The following is an 18,762-nucleotide window of genomic DNA, read 5'->3' as shown; positions in this document are numbered from 1 at the left end:
CCCCAAAAATCCATCTATTTTCCCAATAAAAAACCCCAAAATCCCCCCAAAAACCCCCAAAACCCCGTTTATTCTCCAATAAAAAGCCCCAAAATTCATCCAAAATCCCCCCCCAAAAAAACCCCAAAACTCAATTTTTCCAATAAAAAACCCCCAAAATCCCCCAAAACTCCATTTATTTTTCCAATAAAAAACCCCAAATCCCCCAAAAAACCCCAAAACCCCATTTATTCTCCACTAAAAGCCCTTTATTAATTAGCCGCTCACTCCAGCGGCGGCTCCAGCAGGTAGCCGTTCTCCGCGCCCATGTACCCATCGGCCGCCGCCATCCCCTCCGCGGCCCCGAACATCTCCGCGTCCCCGCCGGGTCCCGCCTCTCCTCCCTCCGCTCCCCCGGTGCCGGTACCGGTTCCGCTCCCGGTGCCGCTCCCGGCCGCTCTCTCGTCGCGCCGCTCCCGCTCCCGTTTGTGCTCCCGGTCGCGCTCCCGCTCCCGTTCCCTCCTCCTCTCCCTCTCCCGGTGCCCGCGGCGCCGCTCCCGTTCCCTCTCCCGTTTCTCCGCCGCCTCCCCCGCCATCCCCTCGGTGGCTCCGGGCTCCCCGCCGCTCCCTCCGAGCTCCTCCGGTGCTTCCATCGCTTCCAGCGCCGCCTCGTCCTTCTTGTCGCGGTCGCGGTCGCGTTTTCGGTCCCGGGACCGCGAGCGGCGTTTGCGGTCGCGGTCGCGGTCTCGGTCTTTGCTGCGGTCGCGGCTCCCGCCCCGTTTCCGTTCCCGCTCGTCCTTCTCGCGGCTCCGCGTCCGCCGCCGCCGCTCCCGGGAGCGCGAACGGCGCCGGTCCCGTTCCCGAGAGCGCTCCCGGCGGTCCCGCTCCCGCTCCCGCTCCCGGTCCCTGCGGGCGCGGCGGCGCTCAGGACCCATTCCAGGGGGTCCCTGAGCCGGTTTAGGGGGTCCCTGAGCCAAGTTAGGGGGTCCCTGACCCAGTTTAGGGAGTCCTTGAGCCAATTTAGGGGGTCCCAAGGGGGTCCCTGAGGTGTCCTGGGGGTCCCAGAGCCAATTTAGGGGGTCCCTGAGGCAGTTTAGGGGGTCCCTGAGCCAATTTAGGGGGTCCCTGAGCCAAGTTAGGGGGTCCCTGAGCCAATTTAGGGGTCCCAAGGGGGTCCCTGAGCCAATTTAGGGGGTCCCAAGGGGGTCCCTGAGGTGTCCTGGGACAATTTAGGGGGTCCCTGAGCCAATTTAGGGGGTCCCACGGGGGTCCCTGAGGTGTCCTGGGGGTCCCAGAGCCAATTTAGGGGGTCCCTGAGCCAAGTTAGGGGGTCTCAAAGGTGTTTCTGACCCATTCCAGGGGGTCCCTGAGCCAAGTTAGGGGGTCCCTGAGGCAGTTTAGGGGGTCCCAAGGGGGTCCCTGAGGTGTCTTGGGGGTCCCAGAGCCAATTTAGGGGTCCCTGAGCCAAGTTAGGGGGTCCCTGACCCAATTTAGGGTGTCCCAAGGGGGTCCCTGAGGTGTCCTAGAGGTCCCTGAGGCAGTTTAGGGGTCCCAAGGGGGTCTCTGACCCATTCCAGGGGGTCCCTGAGCCAATTTAGGGGGTCCCTGCGCCAATTTAGGGGGTCCCTGAGCCAAGTTAGGGGGTCCCAAGGGGGTCCCTGACTCAATTTAGGGTGTCCCAAGGGGGTCCCTGAGGTGTCCTGGGGGTCCCAGAGCCAATTTAGGGGGTCCCTGAGCCAATTCAGGGGTTCTCAAGGGGGTCTCTGAGGTGGCCCGGGGGTCCCTGAGGTGACACAGTGGGTCCTTGGGGTCCCCTGTCCCCACCCCGGGGGTCCCAGGGGTGACAAAGGGGTCCTGGTGACAATCCCGGGGGTCCCAAAGGGGTCCCAGGGGTGACAAAGGGGTCCCAAGGGTGACAAAGGGGTCCCAGGGGTGACAAAGGGGTCCTGGTGACAATCCCGGGGGTCCTGGTGACAATCCTGGGGGTCCCAAAGGGGTCCCAGGGGTGACAAAGGGGTCCCGGTGCCCACCCCGGGGGTCCCGGGGGTCCCGGTGCCCACCCTGGGGGTCCCGGTGCCCACCCCGGGGGTCCCAGGGGTGACAGTGACAATCCCGGGGCTCCCAGTGCCCATCCCGGGGGGTCCCAGTGCCCATCCCGGGGGTCCCGGTGCCCACCCCGGGGGTCCCAGTGCCCATCCCGGGGGTCCCGGTGCCCACCCCGGGGGTCCCTGTGCCCATCCCGGGGGTCCCGGTGCCCATCCCGGGGGTCCCGGTGCCCACCCCGGGGGTCCCGGTGCCCACCCAGGGGGTCCCGGTGCCCATCCCGGGGGTCCCGGTGCCCACCCCGGGGGTCCCGGGGGTCCCAGTGCCCACCCCGGGGGTCCCGGGGGTCCCCACTCACCGCTCATCGTAGCGGGAGGTGTCGTCCCTCCCCGAGTGACGGATGTTGACGTCGGCTCCGCCACGCCGGGTGCCCCCCAAACCTCCCCCTGTGGGGACACGGGGGTCAGGGACCCCAAAACCGACCCCAAACTGACCCCCCAAACCTCCCCCTGGGGGGACACGGGGGTCAGGGACCCCAAAACTGACCCCTGACCCCAAACTGACCCCCCAAACCTCCCCCTGTGGGGACACGGGGGTCAGGGACCCCAAAACTGACCCCAAACTGACCCCCCAAACCTCCCCCTGTGGGACACGGGGGTCAGGGACCCCAAAACCGACCCCAAACCCAAAACTGACCCCCCAAACCTCCCCCTGAGGGGACATGGGGGTCAGGGACCCCAAAACTGACCCCAAACTGACCCCTGACCCCAAACCGACCCCCCAAACCTCCCCCTGTGGGGACACAGGGGTCAGAGACCCCAAAACTGACCCCCCAAACCCAAAACTGACCCCAAACTCACCCTCCAAACCTCCCCCTGTGGGGACACGGGGGTCAGGGACCCCAAAACTGACCCCAAACTGACCCTGACCCCAAACTGACCCCCCAAACCTCCCCCTGTGGGGACACGGGGGTCAGGGACCCCAAAATTGACCCCAAACCCCAAACTGACCCCCCAAACCTCCCCCAGGGGGACACGGGGGTCAGGGACCCCAAAACTGACCCCAAACTGACCCCTGACCCCAAACTGACCCCCCAAACCCAAAACTGACCCCAAACTGACCCCCCAAACCTCCCCCTGTGGGGGCACGGGGGTCAGGGACCCCAAAACTGACCCCAAACTGACCCCTGACCCCATACTGACCCCCAAACCTCCCCCTGTGGGGACACGGGGGTCAGGGACCCCAAAACTGACCCCAAACTGACCCCTGACCCCAAACTGACCCCCCAAACCCAAAACTGACCCCAAACTGACCCCCCAAACCTCCCCCTGTGGGGGCACGGGGGTCAGGGACCCCAAAACTGACCCCAAACTGACCCCTGACCCCAAACTGACCCCCCCAAACCTCCCCCTGTGGGGACACGGGGGTCAGAGACCCCAAAACTGACCCCTGACCCCAAACTGACCCCAAAACCCAAAACTGACCCCAAAACTGACCCCAAACCCCAAACTGACCCCCCAAAACTGACCCCTGACCCCAAACTGACCCCCCAAACCTCCCCCTGTGGGGACACGGGGGTCAGGGACCCCAAAACTGACCCCTGACCCCAAACTGACCCCTGACCCCAAACTGACCCCAAAACCCAAAACTGACCCCAAAACTGACCCCTGACCCCAAACTGACCCCCCAAACCTCCCCCTGGGGGGACACGGGGGTCAGGGACCCCAAAACTGACCCCAAACTGACCCCTGACCCCAAACTGACCCCCCAAACCTCCCCCTGTGGGACACGGGGGTCAGGGACCCCAAAACTGACCCCCCAAACTGACCCCTGACCCCAAACTGACCCCCCAAACCTCCCCCTGTGGGGACACGGGGGTCAGGGACCCCAAAACTGACCCCAAACCCCAAACTGACCCCAAACTGACCCTGACCCCAAACTGACCGCCCAAACCTCCCCCTGTGAGGACACGGGGGTCAGGGACCCCAAAACTGACCCCAAACTGACCTCTGACCCCAAACTGACCCCCCAAACCCAAAACTGACCCCCCAAACCTCCCCCTGTGGGGACATGGGGGTCAGGGACCCCAAAACTGACCCCAAACTGACCCCTGACCCCAAACTGACCCCTGACCCCAAACTGACCCCCCAAACCTCCCCCTGTGGGGACACGGGGGTCAGGGACCCCAAAACTGACCCCAAACTGACCCCTGACCCCAAAACTGACCCCCCAAACCTCCCCCTGTGGGGACACGGGGGTCAGGGACCCCAAAACTGACCCCAAACTGACCCCCCAAACCTCCCCCTGTGGGGACACGGGGGTCAGGGACCCCAAAACTGACCCCAAACTGACCCCCCAAACCTCCCCCTGGGGGGACACGGGGGTCAGGGACCCCAAAACTGACCCCAAACTGACTCCTGACCCCAAACTGACCCCAAACCCCAAAGTGACCCAAAACTGACCCCAAACCCCAAACTGACCCCAAACTGACTCCCCAAACCCAAAACTGACCCCCCAAACCTCCCCCTGGGGGGACACGGGGCTCAGGGTCCCCAAAACTGACCCCTGACCCCAAACTGACCCAAAAACCCACAACTGACCCCAAAACTGACCCCAAACCCCAAACTGACCCCCCAAACCTCAAATTGACTCCAAAACTGACCCCCCAAAACTGACCCCTGACCCCAAAAACCCACAACTGACCCCAAAACTGCCCTTTGACCCCAAACTGATCCCCCCAAACCTCCCCCGGGGGGACACGGGGCTCAGGGACCCCAAAACCGACCCCAAACCCCAAACTGACCCCAAAACCCCAAATTTCCAAAACTGACCCACCAAAACTGACCCGACCCCAAACTGACCCAAAACCCCACAACTGACCCCAAAACCCCAAACTGACCCCAAAAACCCACAACTGACTCCAAAACTGACCCCAAACCCCAAACTGACCCCAAAACTGACCCCTGATCCCAAAACTGACCCCCCAAACCCAAAACTGACCCCAAAAAATGGGGGGAGGCCCTGAACAAACCCCAAAAAATGTGGGGAAGCACCAAAAAAACCCCAAAAAATGGGGGGAAGCACCAAAAAAACCCCAAAAAATGGGAGGAAGCACCAAAAAACCCAAAAATGGGAGGAAGCACCAAAAACCCCCAAAAATACAAATACGCCCATTCCAGACCCCAATTTTGAGGCGAAAAAGCCCCGAATTGGGGGTGCGGCCCCGCTGTAGGCCCGGCGGACCCCCCGGATTTTGGGGAGGGGGTTAATTTGGGGAGGGGGCTCACCCAGGCGCCGGGGCCGCCAGCCCTTGACGGTCCTGCCCCGCTCCACGTCCACCAGCACCCGGCGCCCGTCGATCTTCTTCCCGTCCGCGTGTTTGTAGGCGGCTGTAAAAGATTTTGGGGAGGGGTCCCGAGGGGGGGGGAAAAATGGGGGGGAGGGTGGGGGTCAGCCACAGTGGGGTCACATCCGCCCGCCCCCCCCTCCCCAAAAAAATCAGCTCCTTCCCCACCCCACACCCCAAAAAAAAGGACAAAATTACCCAAAATCCCCACGTGGGTTTTGTGGGGAGAATTTTAAGGGGGGGGGGGTTAAAGGGGTGTGACCCCCCCCCCCCAAAAAAATGATATGGCTGTAAAGGAAAGGGTTAAAGACTGTGAGACCCCCCCCCCCAAAAAAAAATTAACCCCACCCCAAAACCAACACCACAAAATTTGGGGTTTTCACCTGTTTATGGACCCCCCCCACCCCGAATTGGGGGTTTTTTGGGGGGGGGTCGTCACCTCCATCTGCAGATTGACCCCCCCACCCCAAAATTGTAATTTGGGGGGGGGGGGTCAGCACCTTTATCTGGATATTGACCCCCCCAAAAACCCATAAATAAACCCCCCCACCTTATTTTGGGGGGGTCCTTTACCTGATTGACCCCCCCACTTTGATTTTTGGGGGGGATCACCACCTTTACCTGTTTTTTGACCCCCCCAATTTTATTTTGGGGGGGTCACCTTTACCTGATTGACCCCCCCCCAATTTTGGTTTTGGGGGGGTCACCACCTTTACCTGATTATTGACCCCCCCCAATTTTATTTTTGGGGGGGTCACCACCTTTACCTGATTATTGACCCCCCCCCACTTTGATTCTTTGGGGGGGTTCACCACCTTTACCTGTTTTTTGACCCCCCCCAATTTTATTTTTGGGGGGGTCACCACCTTTACCTGATTATTGACCCCCCCACTTTGATTTCTTGGGGGGGTTCACCACCTTTACCTGATCATTGCTCCCCCACTTTGATTTTTAGGGGGGTTTACCACCTTTACCTGATTGACCCCCCCAATTTTATTTTTGGGGGGTTCACCACCTTTACCTGTTTTTTGACCCCCCCACCTTATTTTTGGGGGGGTCCTTTACCTGATCATTGCCCCCCCCCACTTTAATTTTTTGGGGGGGGTCACCACCTTTACCTGATTATTGACCCCCCCCACCTTGATTTTTGGGGGGGTCACCACCTTTACCTGATTATTGACCCCCCCCAATTTTATTTTTGGGGGGGTCACCACCTTTACCTGTTTTTTGACCCCCCCACAATTTTATTTTTGGGGGGGTCACCACCTTCACCTGATCATTGCCCCCCCCACTTTAATTTTTTGGGGGGGGGTCACCACCTTTACCTGTTTATTGACCCCCCCCCAATTTTATTTTTGGGGGGGTCACCACCTTTATCTGTTTTTTGACCCCCCCAATTTTATTTTGGGGGGGTCACCACCTTTACCTGATTATTGACCCCCCCCACCTTGATTTTTGGGGGGCTCACCACCTTTACCTGTTTTTTGACCCCCCCAATTTTATTTTGGGGGGGTCACCACCTTTACCTGATTATTGACCCCCCCCACTTTGATTTTTGGGGGGTGTCACCACCTTTACCTGATTATTGACCCCCCCCAACTTCATTTTTTTGGGGGGGTCACCCCCTGAACCTGTTTTTTGACCCCCCCACCTTATTTTTGGGGGGGGGTCACCCCCTTCACCTATAAACCGACCCCCCCAACACCCCATATTTTGGGGGGGGGGGGGTCACCACCTTTACCTGTACATTGCCCCCCCCCCGAAATTAAATTTTTTGGGGCTTTCACCCCCTTCACCTCTAAACCGCCCCCCCCAACACCTCATTATTTTTTGGGGGGGGTCACCTTTTACCTATTTAACCCCCCCCCCAAATTCTGGGGAGCACCCCCAGCGCTGCCTTACCTCCTCTGCCCCCCCCATCTCACACCCCTCCCCAAATTTTAATTTATTTTTGGGGGGGGGGATCACCTGTAGCATTTCAGACCCCCCCCAAACGAGGGACGCAGCCCCTCCCCCACCCCCTAGACCCCTCCCCACGCCCCCCACCCCCAAATTTCCCCCCCCCCCCACTCTCGCGGGGTCCTGGGTGCGGTGGGGGGCGGGTCCGTGTCCCCCCCCCGCCGGGGGGGGCCCCTCCAGACGAAGCCGCTCCTGGACGGGCGCTGGGGCCTTACCTGAGACCCGTCCTACCTCACCCCCCCCCCAAAAAAACCCCCCCCCACCCCGGGGACCCCCCCCCGCACACATCCCACCCCCCCACTGCGGGATTGGGGGGGGGGCTCGGTGCCCCCCTCCCCTAAAAATCGCCATTTTCACCCCTCCCCCCCTCCCGCACCCCCCCTCGGTCGATGGGACCGGGGTGGGGGGGTCGCACCCCAATTTTTTGGGGGGGGGCTCAGCCCCCCCCTCATTCCCACCCCCCAAAACCCGCCCCCCCCCCCCGCTAAGGGACCTGCCCCCCCCCTACACAAACATCCAGGCTGCTGGGGGGGCCCCAAAATATTTTTTTTGGGGGGGGGCGCCATGGGCACCCCCCATTGGGACCCACGTGGGGAGGGGGCACTCGGAGCCCCCCCCCCGCCTTCCTCCTCCTCCTCTTCCTCGGGCAAAACAAACACGGGGGGGGCAAATTGGGGGGGCTGGGGGGGTCCTGCCTGGTCACCCCCCATAGTGAGGGGGTGGGGGGGGGTCCTTGAGGGCCCCCTCCCCAAAAAAAAAAAACTGGGGGGGTGGGGGGGGGGGTCACATGTGCCGTGACCGTGCTGGGGGGGGGGCGGGGTGGGGAAATTTGGGAATTCCAGGTGGGATTCGCTCCCTGCCCGCGCTGGGGAGGGGTCTGTGAGGTGGGGGGGGGCACTGAGAGGAGCCCCCCACCAAAAAAACGTGGGGGGGTCCCTAAATTAATGATGGGGGGGGGTAGGTAATGATTTATTGAGGGGGGGTCCAACCCCGCCGCCCCCAGCCCGGCCCGGCCCGGCTGCGAGCAGAGGGGTCTGCCCCCCAAAAAAAACCCAAAAAGTCCTCCGCTGCCCCTTTTGGGGGGCGGGGGGGGTTTGTTGGGGGGGGGCTCTCAGTGTGCCCCCCACCCCACAGCCCCTCCCCCAGCCCTGGGTGGTGCCGGGGTGGTGGTTTCACGTTTTTTGGGGGTTACGAACGTGTCTTACCAGGATACAAACCCTTATACCAACCATACACTGAGGTGTGGAGGGGGGAGCAATGGGAGCAGCTGCAAGCCAGCAGTGGCAAAAGCCATCTCAAAGGTGGCTGCAGTGACAATAAAACACAGTTAATACAACCCCGGCCGGCCACCGGCCTCCGTCCCACCCCACCGCACGCCGAGACGCCGGGAACGCCCCCGCGGAAACTACCGGGAGGAACCCGGAGCTGGGAACGGGGAACGCCCCCGCGGAAACAACCGGGAGGAACCCGGAGCTGGGAACGGGGGAACGCCCCCGCGGAAACAACCGGGGAACGGAGACGCCCCCGTGGGACCAATGGGGAATGGAGACGCCCCCATGGAACCAACGGGGAATGGAGACGCCCCCATGGAACCAACTGGGAATGGAGACGCCCCCATGGAACCAACCAGGATGACCCCAGAATGGAGACGCCCCCATAGAACCAATGGGGAATGGAGACACCTCCATGGAACCAACTGGGACGTCACCGGAATGGAGATGCCCCCAAGGAACCAATGGGGAACGAAGATGCCCCCATGGAACCAATGGGGATGTCACCAGAATGGAGACGCCCCCACAGAACCAATGGGGACGTCACCGGAATGGAGACGCCCCCATGGAACCAATGCGGACGTCACCGGAATGGAGACGCCCCCATGGAACCAATGGGGATGTCACCAGAACGGAGACGTCCCCATGGAACCAACCGGAGAATGGAGACACCTCCATGGAACCAACGGGGATATCCCCGGAATGGAGACGCCTCCATGGAACCAATGGGGATGACCCCGGAATGGAGACGCCCCCACGGAACCAACCAGGGAATGGAGACGCCCCCATGGAACCAATGGGGAGGTCACCAGAATGGCGATGCCCCTATGGAAGCAATGGGGATGTCCCCGGAATGGAGACGCCCCCATGGAACCAACGGGGAATGGAGACGTCCCCATGGAACCAACCGGGGAATGGAGATGCCCCCGTGGAACCAACTGGGAATGGAGACGCCCCCATGGAACCAACGGGGATGAGCCCGGAATGGAGACGCCCCCACAAAACCAATGGGGATGTCACTGGAATGGAGACGCCCCCACGGAACCAACAGGGACGTCCCCTGATCACCCGCCCCGAGGGGTGTAGGGATGAAGAGACACAGAGAAAGAAAAAGAGAGCGGCGCCGGCACAACGCGCACGCCACAGGGTGGGCTTGGCCAACCGGGCGTTGGTCAGCATCGATGGAGGTTGGTCAGCGTCAATGGGAGGTTGGTCAACATCAGTGGAATGTTGGACAATCTCAATAGGACGTTGGTCAACCTCTATGGAAGGTTGGTCAACATCAACGGACATTGGCCAACCTCAATGGAGGTTGGTCAGCATCAACGGAGGTTGGTCAGCGTCAACAGAGGTTGGCCAACATCAATGGAAGGTTGGCCAACACCAGTGGAAGGTTGGCTAACCTCAATGGAAGATTGGCCACCTCAATGGAAGGTCGGCCAACCTCAATGGAAAGTGGCCAAGCTCAGTGGATGGTCAGCCAACCTCAATGGACACTTGGCCAACCTCAATGGATGCTTGGCCAACCTCAATGGACGCTTGGCCAACCTCCATGGAAGGTCGGTCGACCTCAATGGACACTTGGCCAACCTCAATGGATGCTTGGCCAACCTCAATGGACACTTGGCCAACCTCAATGGATGCTTGGCCAACCTCAATGGACACTTGGCCAAACTCAATGGAAGGTTGGTCAACCTCAATGGAAGGTTGACCAATGGGAGAACTACCCACAGGCTTGGCCAGCTGGACGCTTGACCAATGGGGTGGTTGGCCAATGGAAGGTTGACCAACGTGAGCTCTACCCTTGGGCTCGGCCAACTCGGACGCTTGGCCAACGGGTGGTTGGCCAATGATAGCCTTGACAAACAAAACGTTGGCCAACAGGCGATTGGCCAACTGGAGACTTGGCCAATGGTAGATCTACCCCCAGTCTTGGCCAATGGAAAATTCGGTCAGTTGGACACTTGGCCAACAGTAGCCCTGCCCATAAATTTGGCCAATGGTAGCCTTGGCCACCTGAAGCCTTGGTCAACGACACCCTTGGCCAATCGTAGACTCGCTTCCCCATAATTTGACTAACCAAAGCCTTGGCCAACTGGAGACTTGGTTGCCCATAGTTTGGCCACCTGGAACCTTGGCCAATGGTAGCCCTGACTAATTGTAGGTTGGACAACCACACCGTTGGTCAACCAGCCATAACCTTGGCCGCCTGTAGTTTGGCTACCTTGGCCACCAACTGCAGCACTGCCTCTCCTTTGGCCACCACCTGTAGCCTTGGCCACCACCTGTAGTCAAGCAGCGACCTGTACTTTGGCCACCTGTAGCCCTGCTTACCTACAGCTTGGCCACCTGTAGCCTTGTTACCTTGGCCATCGGTAGCCTTGGCTACCTAAAACTGCATCACCTGTAGCCCTGTCCACCTGTAGCCCTGTCCACCTGTAAATTTGGCCACCTACACCTTGGCCACCTGTGCCCTTGACCGCTGGTAGCCCCGTCCACGTCTAGTTTGGCCACCCAACAGTCTCGGTCACCTGAGCCCTTTCCACCTGAGCCTTTTCCACCTGTAACCTCCACCACCAGTAGCCTTGGCCACCTGTATTTGGCTACCGGTAGCCTTGGCCACCTGAACCCTTGGCTACCAGTAGCCTTGGCCACCTGTATCTTGGCCACCTGAACCCTTGGTTTCTGGTAACTTTGGCCACCTGTATCTTGGCCACCTGAACCTTTGGCTACTGGTAGCTTTGGCCACCTTTATCTTGGCCACCTGAACATTTGGCTACCAGTAGCTTTGGCCACCAGTAGCCTTGGTCACCTGAACCCTTGGCCACCTGTATCTTGGCCACCTGTACCTTGATCACCTGTATTTGGCTACCGGTAGCTTTGGCCACCTGAACCTTTGGCTACCGGTAGCTTTGGCCACCTGTAGCCTTGGCCACCTGTACCTTGACCACCTGTATTTTGGCTACTGGTAGCCTTGGCCACCTGAACCCTTGGCTACCGGTAGCTTTGGCCACCTGTATTTGGCTACCGGTAGACTTGGCCACATGTATCTTGGCCACCTGAACATTTGGCTTCTGGTAACTTTGGCCACCTGTATCTTGGCCACCTGAACCTTTGGCTACCGGTAGCCTTGGTCACCTGAACCTTGACCACCTGTATTTTGGCTACCAGTAGCTTTGGCCACCTGTATCTTGACCACCTGAACATTTGGCCACCTGTACCATGACCACCTGTATTTGGCCACCGGTAGCTTTGGCCACCTGTAGCCTTGGCCACCTGTACCTTGACCACCTGTATTTTGGCCACCGGTAGCTTTGGCCACCTGTACCATGACCACCTGTACCTTGACCACCTGTATTTGGCTACCGGTAGCTTTGGCCACCTGTAGCCTCGCTCAGTCACCGCACGGCCCCGTCCCGGTACTTACCTGTCGCCCGGCCCGGGGGGGCCACGGGGTCCCCCAGGTGTGGGTGGGGGGGTCAGACATGCGGAGTTGGGGGGCTGGGGGAGTTTGGGGGTCCGGGGGGGGGTCTGGGGTACTCACAGTGCATGTCCCGCTCGTGCTCGTACTCGATGAAGGCGTAGCCGCGGGGCTTCCCCGAGCGCTTGTTGTACACCATGTAGATCTGCGGGACAGGTGAGGGACAGGTGAGGGACCCCAAAAATTGGGGGGGACGCACACAGGTGTGACCCCCACCCCCGGCAGCGGTCACGGGGATGTTTGGGTGGTCACAGAGTGGTGGTTGTACGCCAGGTACGTCTGTAGGTGTGAGGGGACAGGTGTGACACCCCAAAAAATGGGTTGGGGGACAGGTGTGACCCCCCCATGGGGTGTTTGGGGGGTGTTTTTTGGGGGTGACCCCCCCCCCGACTCACCCTCTTGATGGGGCCGTAAACTTCAAATTCTCGGCGCAGCTTCGACTCTGTCGTGTCGTAATTCTGAAAAGAAACGAGGAGAGGTGATCTTAAAATTGGGGAGGGTTCCCAAGAACTGGGGGATCCCCAAAATTGGGAAAACACACAGGAATCAGGAGAAGATCCCAAAAATTGAAGGGAGCACCAAATATTTTGGGGGAGCAGCACAGAACTCTAAAGATAAAAGGAGATCTCATGGATTGGGGGGAGAACCCAAAATTAAGGGGGACCACGTGGATTGGGGAACCCCAAAAATTGAGAAAAGACCCTCAAAGACCTGGAAAACCCCCAGAAATTGGTGTGAGTCCCCTCAAATTGGGGGGACCCCCATTTCCTCCCCCCAGCACTCACCACTCTGGCCACAAACAGGGTTTTGAAGGCATCTCCTTGAGCATTGGGGTCATTGTGGGGGTCCCCTGGGGGAAAAGAGGAAAAAGGGGGGGGTCAGAGGAAAAGGGGGGACCCCCCCAGCCCCATGGAACCCCCCCAGCCCCACAGGATCCCCCCAGCCCCACAGGACGCCCCCCAACTTACAGAGCTTGAGCTCGGACTCCACCTCCTGCTGCCTGCGCTCAATCTTCTCCCGCCGCTGTTTGGGTCAATAAGGGGGAAAAACGACCAAAAAATGGGAGTTGGGGTGACCTCAAGAGGCCCCAAACCCACAGGGGCCACCCACAGCCCCCCAAAATCCAGTGGGGACCCCAAAAAACCCCAGTGGTGGAGAGGGAGCACAACCCAAGAGGATCCCCTAAAACCCAGAACCAAGTTCTGCCTTGGGGACTGAATTTTAGGGGGTGACACCCCCTTGGTGACAGTTTTGGGGACCCCCCCAGCACTCCCAGTGGGGGGGGGAAGGGGCTGAGCCCCTCTGGGGGGGGGCTGCACCCCATTTTGGGGGGGTTTTCCCCGTTTTGGGGGGTTCTGGACGTACCTTGCGCTCCATGCGCTCCTCGCGCGTCTCGGCGCGCGTCGGCGGGGGGGCATCGCGGGGGTCCTGGGGGGACACAGAGGGGTTTTGGGGGGTCACAGAGGGGTTTTGGGGGTCACAGAGGGGTTTTGGGGGATCACAAAGGACTTTTGGGGGGTCACAGAGGGCTTTTGGGGGTCACAGAGGGGTTTTGGGGGGTCACAGAGGGGTTTTGGGGGTCACAGAGAGGTTTTGGGGGTCACAGAGGGGTTTTGGGGGGTCACAGAGGGCTTTTGGGGGGTCACAGAGGGGTTTTGGGGGGTCACAGAGGGGTTTTGGGGGGTCACAGAGGGCTTTTGGGGGTCACAGAGGGGTTTTGGGGGTCACAGAGGGGTTTTGGGGGGTCACAGAGGAGTTTTGTGGGGTCACAGAGGGGTTTTGGGGGGTCACAAAGGGCTTTTGGGGGGGCACAGAGGGGTTTTGGGGGGTCACAGAGGGGTTTTGGGGGGTCACAGAGGGGTTTGGGGGGTCACAGAGGGGTTTTGGGGGTCACAGAGGGCTTTTGGGGGGTCACAGAGGGCTTTTGGGGGGTCACAGAGGGGTTTTGGGGGTCACAGAGGGGTTTTGTGGGGTCACAGAGGGCTTTTGAGGGGTCACAGAGGGCTTTTGGGGGTCACAGAGGGCTTTTGGGGGGTCACAGAGGGCTTTTGGGGGGTCACAGAGGGGTTTTGGGGGTCACAGAGGGGTTTTGGGGGGTCACAGAGGTGTTTTGGGGGGTCACAGAGGGGTTTTGGGGGGTCACAGAGGGGTTTTGGGGGTCACAGAGGGGTTTTTGGGGGGTTCCAGGAGGGGCTTTGGGGTGGGGAGGGGGTTTGGGGCAGGGTTATGGGGGTCAGGGGGAGTCTAGAATGGGGTTTTTGGGGATTTGGGGGGATGCAGGGGAGGATTGTGGGGGTCTGGGGTGGTTTTGGGGAGTTCTGGGGTGGAGTTTTGGTGGTTTTGGGGGATGATGGGGTTCCAGAAGGGTTTTGGGGTGTTCTGGGGTGGAGTTTTGGTGGTTTTGGGGGGGATTATGAGGTTCCAGGGTGGATTTGGGGAGTTCTGGGGTGGAGTTTTGGGGCTCTGAGGTGGTTCTGGGGAATCCTGGGGTAGGGTTTGGGGGGTTTTGGGGGTCTGAGGTAGTTTTGGGGAGTCCTGGGATGGGATTTGGGGGTCTGGGATGGTTCTGGGGAGTCCTGGGGTGGAGTTTTGGGGGTCTGGGGAGGGTTTTGGGGGTCTGGGGTGGTTCTGGAGAGTCCTGGGGGAGGGTTTGGGGGTGTCTGAGGTAGTTTTGGGGAGTTCTGGGGTGGGGTTTGGGGAGTTTTGTGGGTCTGGGGTAGTTTTGGAGAGTCCTGGGGTGGAGTTTTGGGGGGGTTGTGGGGGTCTGGGGAGGGTTTTGGGGGTCTGAGGTAGTTTTGGGGAGTCCTGGGGTGGAGTTTTGGGGGTCTGGGGAGGGTTTTGGGGGTCTGGGATGGTTTTGGAGAGTCCTGGGGGCGGGTTTTGGCGGTCTGAGGTAGTTTTGGGGAGTTCTGGGGTGGGGTTTTGGGGGATTGTGAGGATCTGGGGTGGGTTTTGGAGGTCCAGGGTAGTTTTAGGGAGTTCTGCAGTGGGGTTTGGGGGGTTTAGGGGAGGGTTTTGGGGGTCTGGGGCGGTTTTAGGGAGTTCTGGATTGGGGTTTTGGGGTCTGGGGTGGGGTTCTGGGGGTCTGGGGAGGGTTTTGGGGTGGAGCTTTGGGGTCTGGGGAGGGTTTTGGGGGTCTGGGGTGGTTTTAGGGAGTTCTGGAGTGGGATTTTGGGGGATTGGGGGGTTTGGAGAGTCCTGGGGTGGAGTTTTGTGGGGGTTGTGGGGGTCTGTGGAGGGTTTTGGGAGTCTGGGGTAGTTTTGGGGAGTCCTGGGGTGGTTTTGGGGGTCTGAGGTAGTTTTGGGGAGTTCTGGGGTGGGGTTTGGGGGGATTGGGGGGTTTGGGGAGTCCTGGGGTGGAGTTTTGGTGGTCTGGGGAGGGTTTTGGGGGTCTGGGGTGGTTTTGGGGGAGTTTTGGGGTGGAGCTTTGGGGGTCTGGGGAGGGTTTTGGGGGTCTGAGGTAGTTTTGGGGAGTTCTGGAGTGGGGTTTTGGGGAATTGTGGGGGTCTGGGGGGGTTTGGACAGTCCTGGGGAGGGTTTTGGGGTCTGGGGCAGTTTTAGGGAGTTCTGGATTGGGGTTTTGGGGTATGGGGTGGGGTTTTGGGGTCTGGGGTGGGGTTCTGGGGGTCTGGGGAGGGTTTTGGGGTGGAGCTTTGGGGTCTGGGGAGGGTTTTGGGGGTCTGGGGGCTTTGGGGTACCTCGAACTCCCGGATGTAGGGCGCGATGCCGCTGTAGGGTTGGTTGTGGTGCTTCTCGTGGGGCAACTTCTCCAGGGGGGGCAGGTAAGGGATGGGGTCCCGGGGGGCAAAAAGGGCCAAAAGGTTGGGGGGCAGGAACTGCGTCATCCTGGGAGGCTCTGGGGGGGCACGGGGTGGGGTCAGGACCCCCTGAACCCCAAAAACCCACCCCAAAAATCCCCAAATTCCGCCCTCGCTGCAGCCGCTTCATCCCACGCCGGATCCCCAAAAACCCACCCCAACCCCCCAAAACATTCCTGGGTCCCTCTAAACCCAAACCAGCCACCCCCAGACCCCCCAAAAACCCCACACTGCACCCCATAACCTCACCTGGGACCCCCAAAACCTTTCTGGGTCCTTCTAACCCCAAACCAGTCACCCCCAGACCCCCCAAAACCCCACACTGCACCCCATAACCTCACCTGGGACCCCCAAAACCTTCCTGGGTCACTCTAACCCCACACCAGCCACCCCCAGACCCCCCAAAAACCCCACACTGCACCCCATAACCTCACCTGGGACCCCCAAAACCTTCCTGGGTCCTTCTAACCCCACACCAGCCACCCCCAGACCCATTCCAGACCCCAAAACCCCAGCCTAGACACCCCCAGACCCACTAGAGACCCCCAAAACCCCACCCTGGGCACCCCCAGACCCCAATAACCCCACCTGGAACACCCCAAAACCTTCCCAGGCCCATCTAACCCCACACCAGCCACCCCCAGACCCCTCAAAATCCCCACCGAACACCCCTAGACCCCCATAGCCCCACCCCACACACCCCTCAGACCCCCAAAACCACCCCTAGACCCCCAAAAATCCCCTCCGGACACCCCTAGACCCCCATAACCCCACCCCACACACCCCTCAGACCCCCAAAACCCCACCCCACACACATCCCCAGACCCCCAAAACCACCCCTAGACCCCCAAAAATCCCCTCCGGACATCCCTAGACCTCCATAACCCCGCCCCACACACCCCCAGACCCCCAAAACCACCCCCAGACCCCCCAAAATCCCCTCCGGACATCCCTAGACCCCCATAACCCCACCCCACACACCCCTCAGACCCCCAAAACCACCCCCAGACCCCCAAAAATCCCCTCCGGACACCCCTAGACCTCCATAACCCCACCCTGGACACCCCTCAGACCCCCAAAACCACCCCTAGACCCCCAAAAATCCCCTCCGGACACCCCTAGACCCCCATAACCCCACCCCACACACCCCTCAGACCCCCCAAAACCACCCCTAGACCCCCCAAAATCCCCTCCGGACATCCCTAGACCCCCATAACCCCACCCCACACACCCCTCAGACCCCCATAACCCCACCCCACACACCCCTCAGACCACCAAAACCACCCCTAGACCCCCAAAATCCCCTCCGGACACCCCTAGACCCCCATAACCCCACCCCACACACCCCTCAGACCCCCAAAAATCCCCTCCGGACACCCCTAGACCCCCATAACCCCACCCCACACATCCCCAGACCCCCAAAACCACCCCTAGACCCCCAAAAATCCTCTCCGGACATCCCTAGACCCCCATAACCCCACCCCACACACCCCTCAGACCCCCAAAAATCCCCTCCAGACACCCCTAGACCCCCATAATCCCACCCCAAACGCCCCCCCAGACCCCCCAAACTCCCCCCAACACCCTCAGCCCCCTCACCCCTCAGGGCAGCGCCCCCCCCTCACCCTCCCCAACCCTCCCCGTGCTCCCCCCGCCGCTCCGGGGCTCTCCCCCTTCCCCGGGCGGGTCCCTCCCGGCCCGTTGCCCCCTCGGGGTCCCTCCCGGAGCCGCTCCCGGAGCCCGCGGCCCTCACGGCCCCCGCGGCCCTCACGGACCCCGCGCTGCCTCCGGCTCCGCGCGCGCCGGGCCCCGCGCATGCGCGCCCGCCGCGGCGCCAACGGAAGTGAGGGGGGAAACCGGAAGTGGCGGCGGCGGAAAGGCGGGGAAAGGGCCGGTAACGGTTCCGTGAGGGGGCGTGGCCAAAGGGGCGTGGCCAAATAAATGATGAGCCAATCGTTGTTAGGGGCGTGGTTTAATTGGGTGTTGCTATGGGCGTGGCTTGATGAGGAGGCGTGACCAATACCGTGACCACGCCCCCCACCGGGCGCCATGGCAACGTGGGCGGGGCTTCGCTGCCGGGCCGGGGGTTTCCATGGCAACCGAGAACAGCCGCGCTGTCCCCCCTCCCTCCGTAGCAACGGGGGGTGGGAACAGCCCGTCTCGTTGCCATAGCAACCAGGTTGACACCCCCCCCGTGGGGCACCCCGCGTGGTTTCCATGACAACGGAGAAAAAAAAAATTAAAAAAAACCTAAAAATTCAAAATGACGTTGCCACGGCAACCGGGATGTTCCCCTCCCCCACCCCTACACAGGTGACAACACCTGTCCCGTTGCCATGACAACCAGGGTGACACCAGCCCCCCCAGCCCCCCAATTTTGGGGTGGGGAGGGGGGGGATCCCCTCGTGCCCCTCCCCCCCCACCAGGGGTGTCCCCCCCTTGTGCTGTGGGGGAGGGGCGACACCCATTCCCTGCCCCTCCCCCCCCCCAGGGTTGTCACCCCCCCTTGGGGACACTCGGTGACCCCGGGGGGGGGGGGGAGGACCCGGGTGTCCGGTCACCCCCCCCCCAGGGTTGTCACCCCCCTTGGGGACACTCGGTGACCCCGGGGGGGGGCGGGGGAGGACCCGGGGGGTGTCCGGTCACCCCCCCCACGGTTGTCACCCCCCTTGGGGACACTCGGTGACCCCGGGGGGGGGCGGGGGAGGACCCGGGTGTCCGGTCACCCCCCCCCCCGTTATTTTTAGCGCGGGGGGGAACCCGACACCGCGGGGCCACCCTGTCACCCTGTTTACGGGACAGCGGCGGTGACAGCGGGACGGCGGGCCGGGGACACCCGGTGACACGGACAGGGGCCGGGGACAC

At 61.3% G+C, this 18,762-nt stretch overlaps 1 protein-coding gene and 2 long non-coding RNA genes across 3 annotated transcripts; all 3 read right to left on the bottom strand.

Moving 5' to 3' along the window:
• Nucleotides 1–226: 226 nt before the first annotated feature.
• On the bottom strand, nucleotides 227–17,801 carry SNRNP70 (small nuclear ribonucleoprotein U1 subunit 70). The gene is made up of 10 exons (XM_041713081.2): nucleotides 17,673–17,801; nucleotides 15,778–15,935; nucleotides 13,445–13,507; nucleotides 13,048–13,102; nucleotides 12,865–12,929; nucleotides 12,475–12,537; nucleotides 12,143–12,224; nucleotides 5,310–5,411; nucleotides 2,381–2,468; nucleotides 227–885 (listed from the first exon to the last, which is right to left on the bottom strand). Exons 2-10 carry the CDS (start codon nucleotides 15,922–15,924, stop codon nucleotides 264–266), a joined length of 1,287 nt encoding a protein of 428 aa, XP_041569015.2. The 5' UTR covers nucleotides 15,925–15,935; nucleotides 17,673–17,801; the 3' UTR covers nucleotides 227–263.
• Nucleotides 5,611–6,958, bottom strand: LOC140681600 (uncharacterized). The gene is made up of 3 exons (XR_012052648.1): nucleotides 6,293–6,958; nucleotides 6,181–6,240; nucleotides 5,611–6,029 (listed from the first exon to the last, which is right to left on the bottom strand). It is a non-coding gene; the product is annotated as an uncharacterized lncRNA (long non-coding RNA).
• On the bottom strand, nucleotides 10,085–12,136 carry LOC140681601 (uncharacterized). The gene is made up of 3 exons (XR_012052649.1): nucleotides 11,690–12,136; nucleotides 11,487–11,580; nucleotides 10,085–11,441 (listed from the first exon to the last, which is right to left on the bottom strand). It is a non-coding gene; the product is annotated as an uncharacterized lncRNA (long non-coding RNA).
• Nucleotides 17,802–18,762: the final 961 nt, after the last annotated feature.

This window comes from Taeniopygia guttata, chromosome 37 (assembly GCF_048771995.1).
Source record: "Taeniopygia guttata chromosome 37, bTaeGut7.mat, whole genome shotgun sequence".
Classification (NCBI taxonomy): Eukaryota; Metazoa; Chordata; class Aves; order Passeriformes; family Estrildidae; genus Taeniopygia; species Taeniopygia guttata.
The sequence above is the reverse complement of the archived record's forward strand: the minus strand, read 5'-3'. Positions and strand labels throughout refer to the sequence as shown.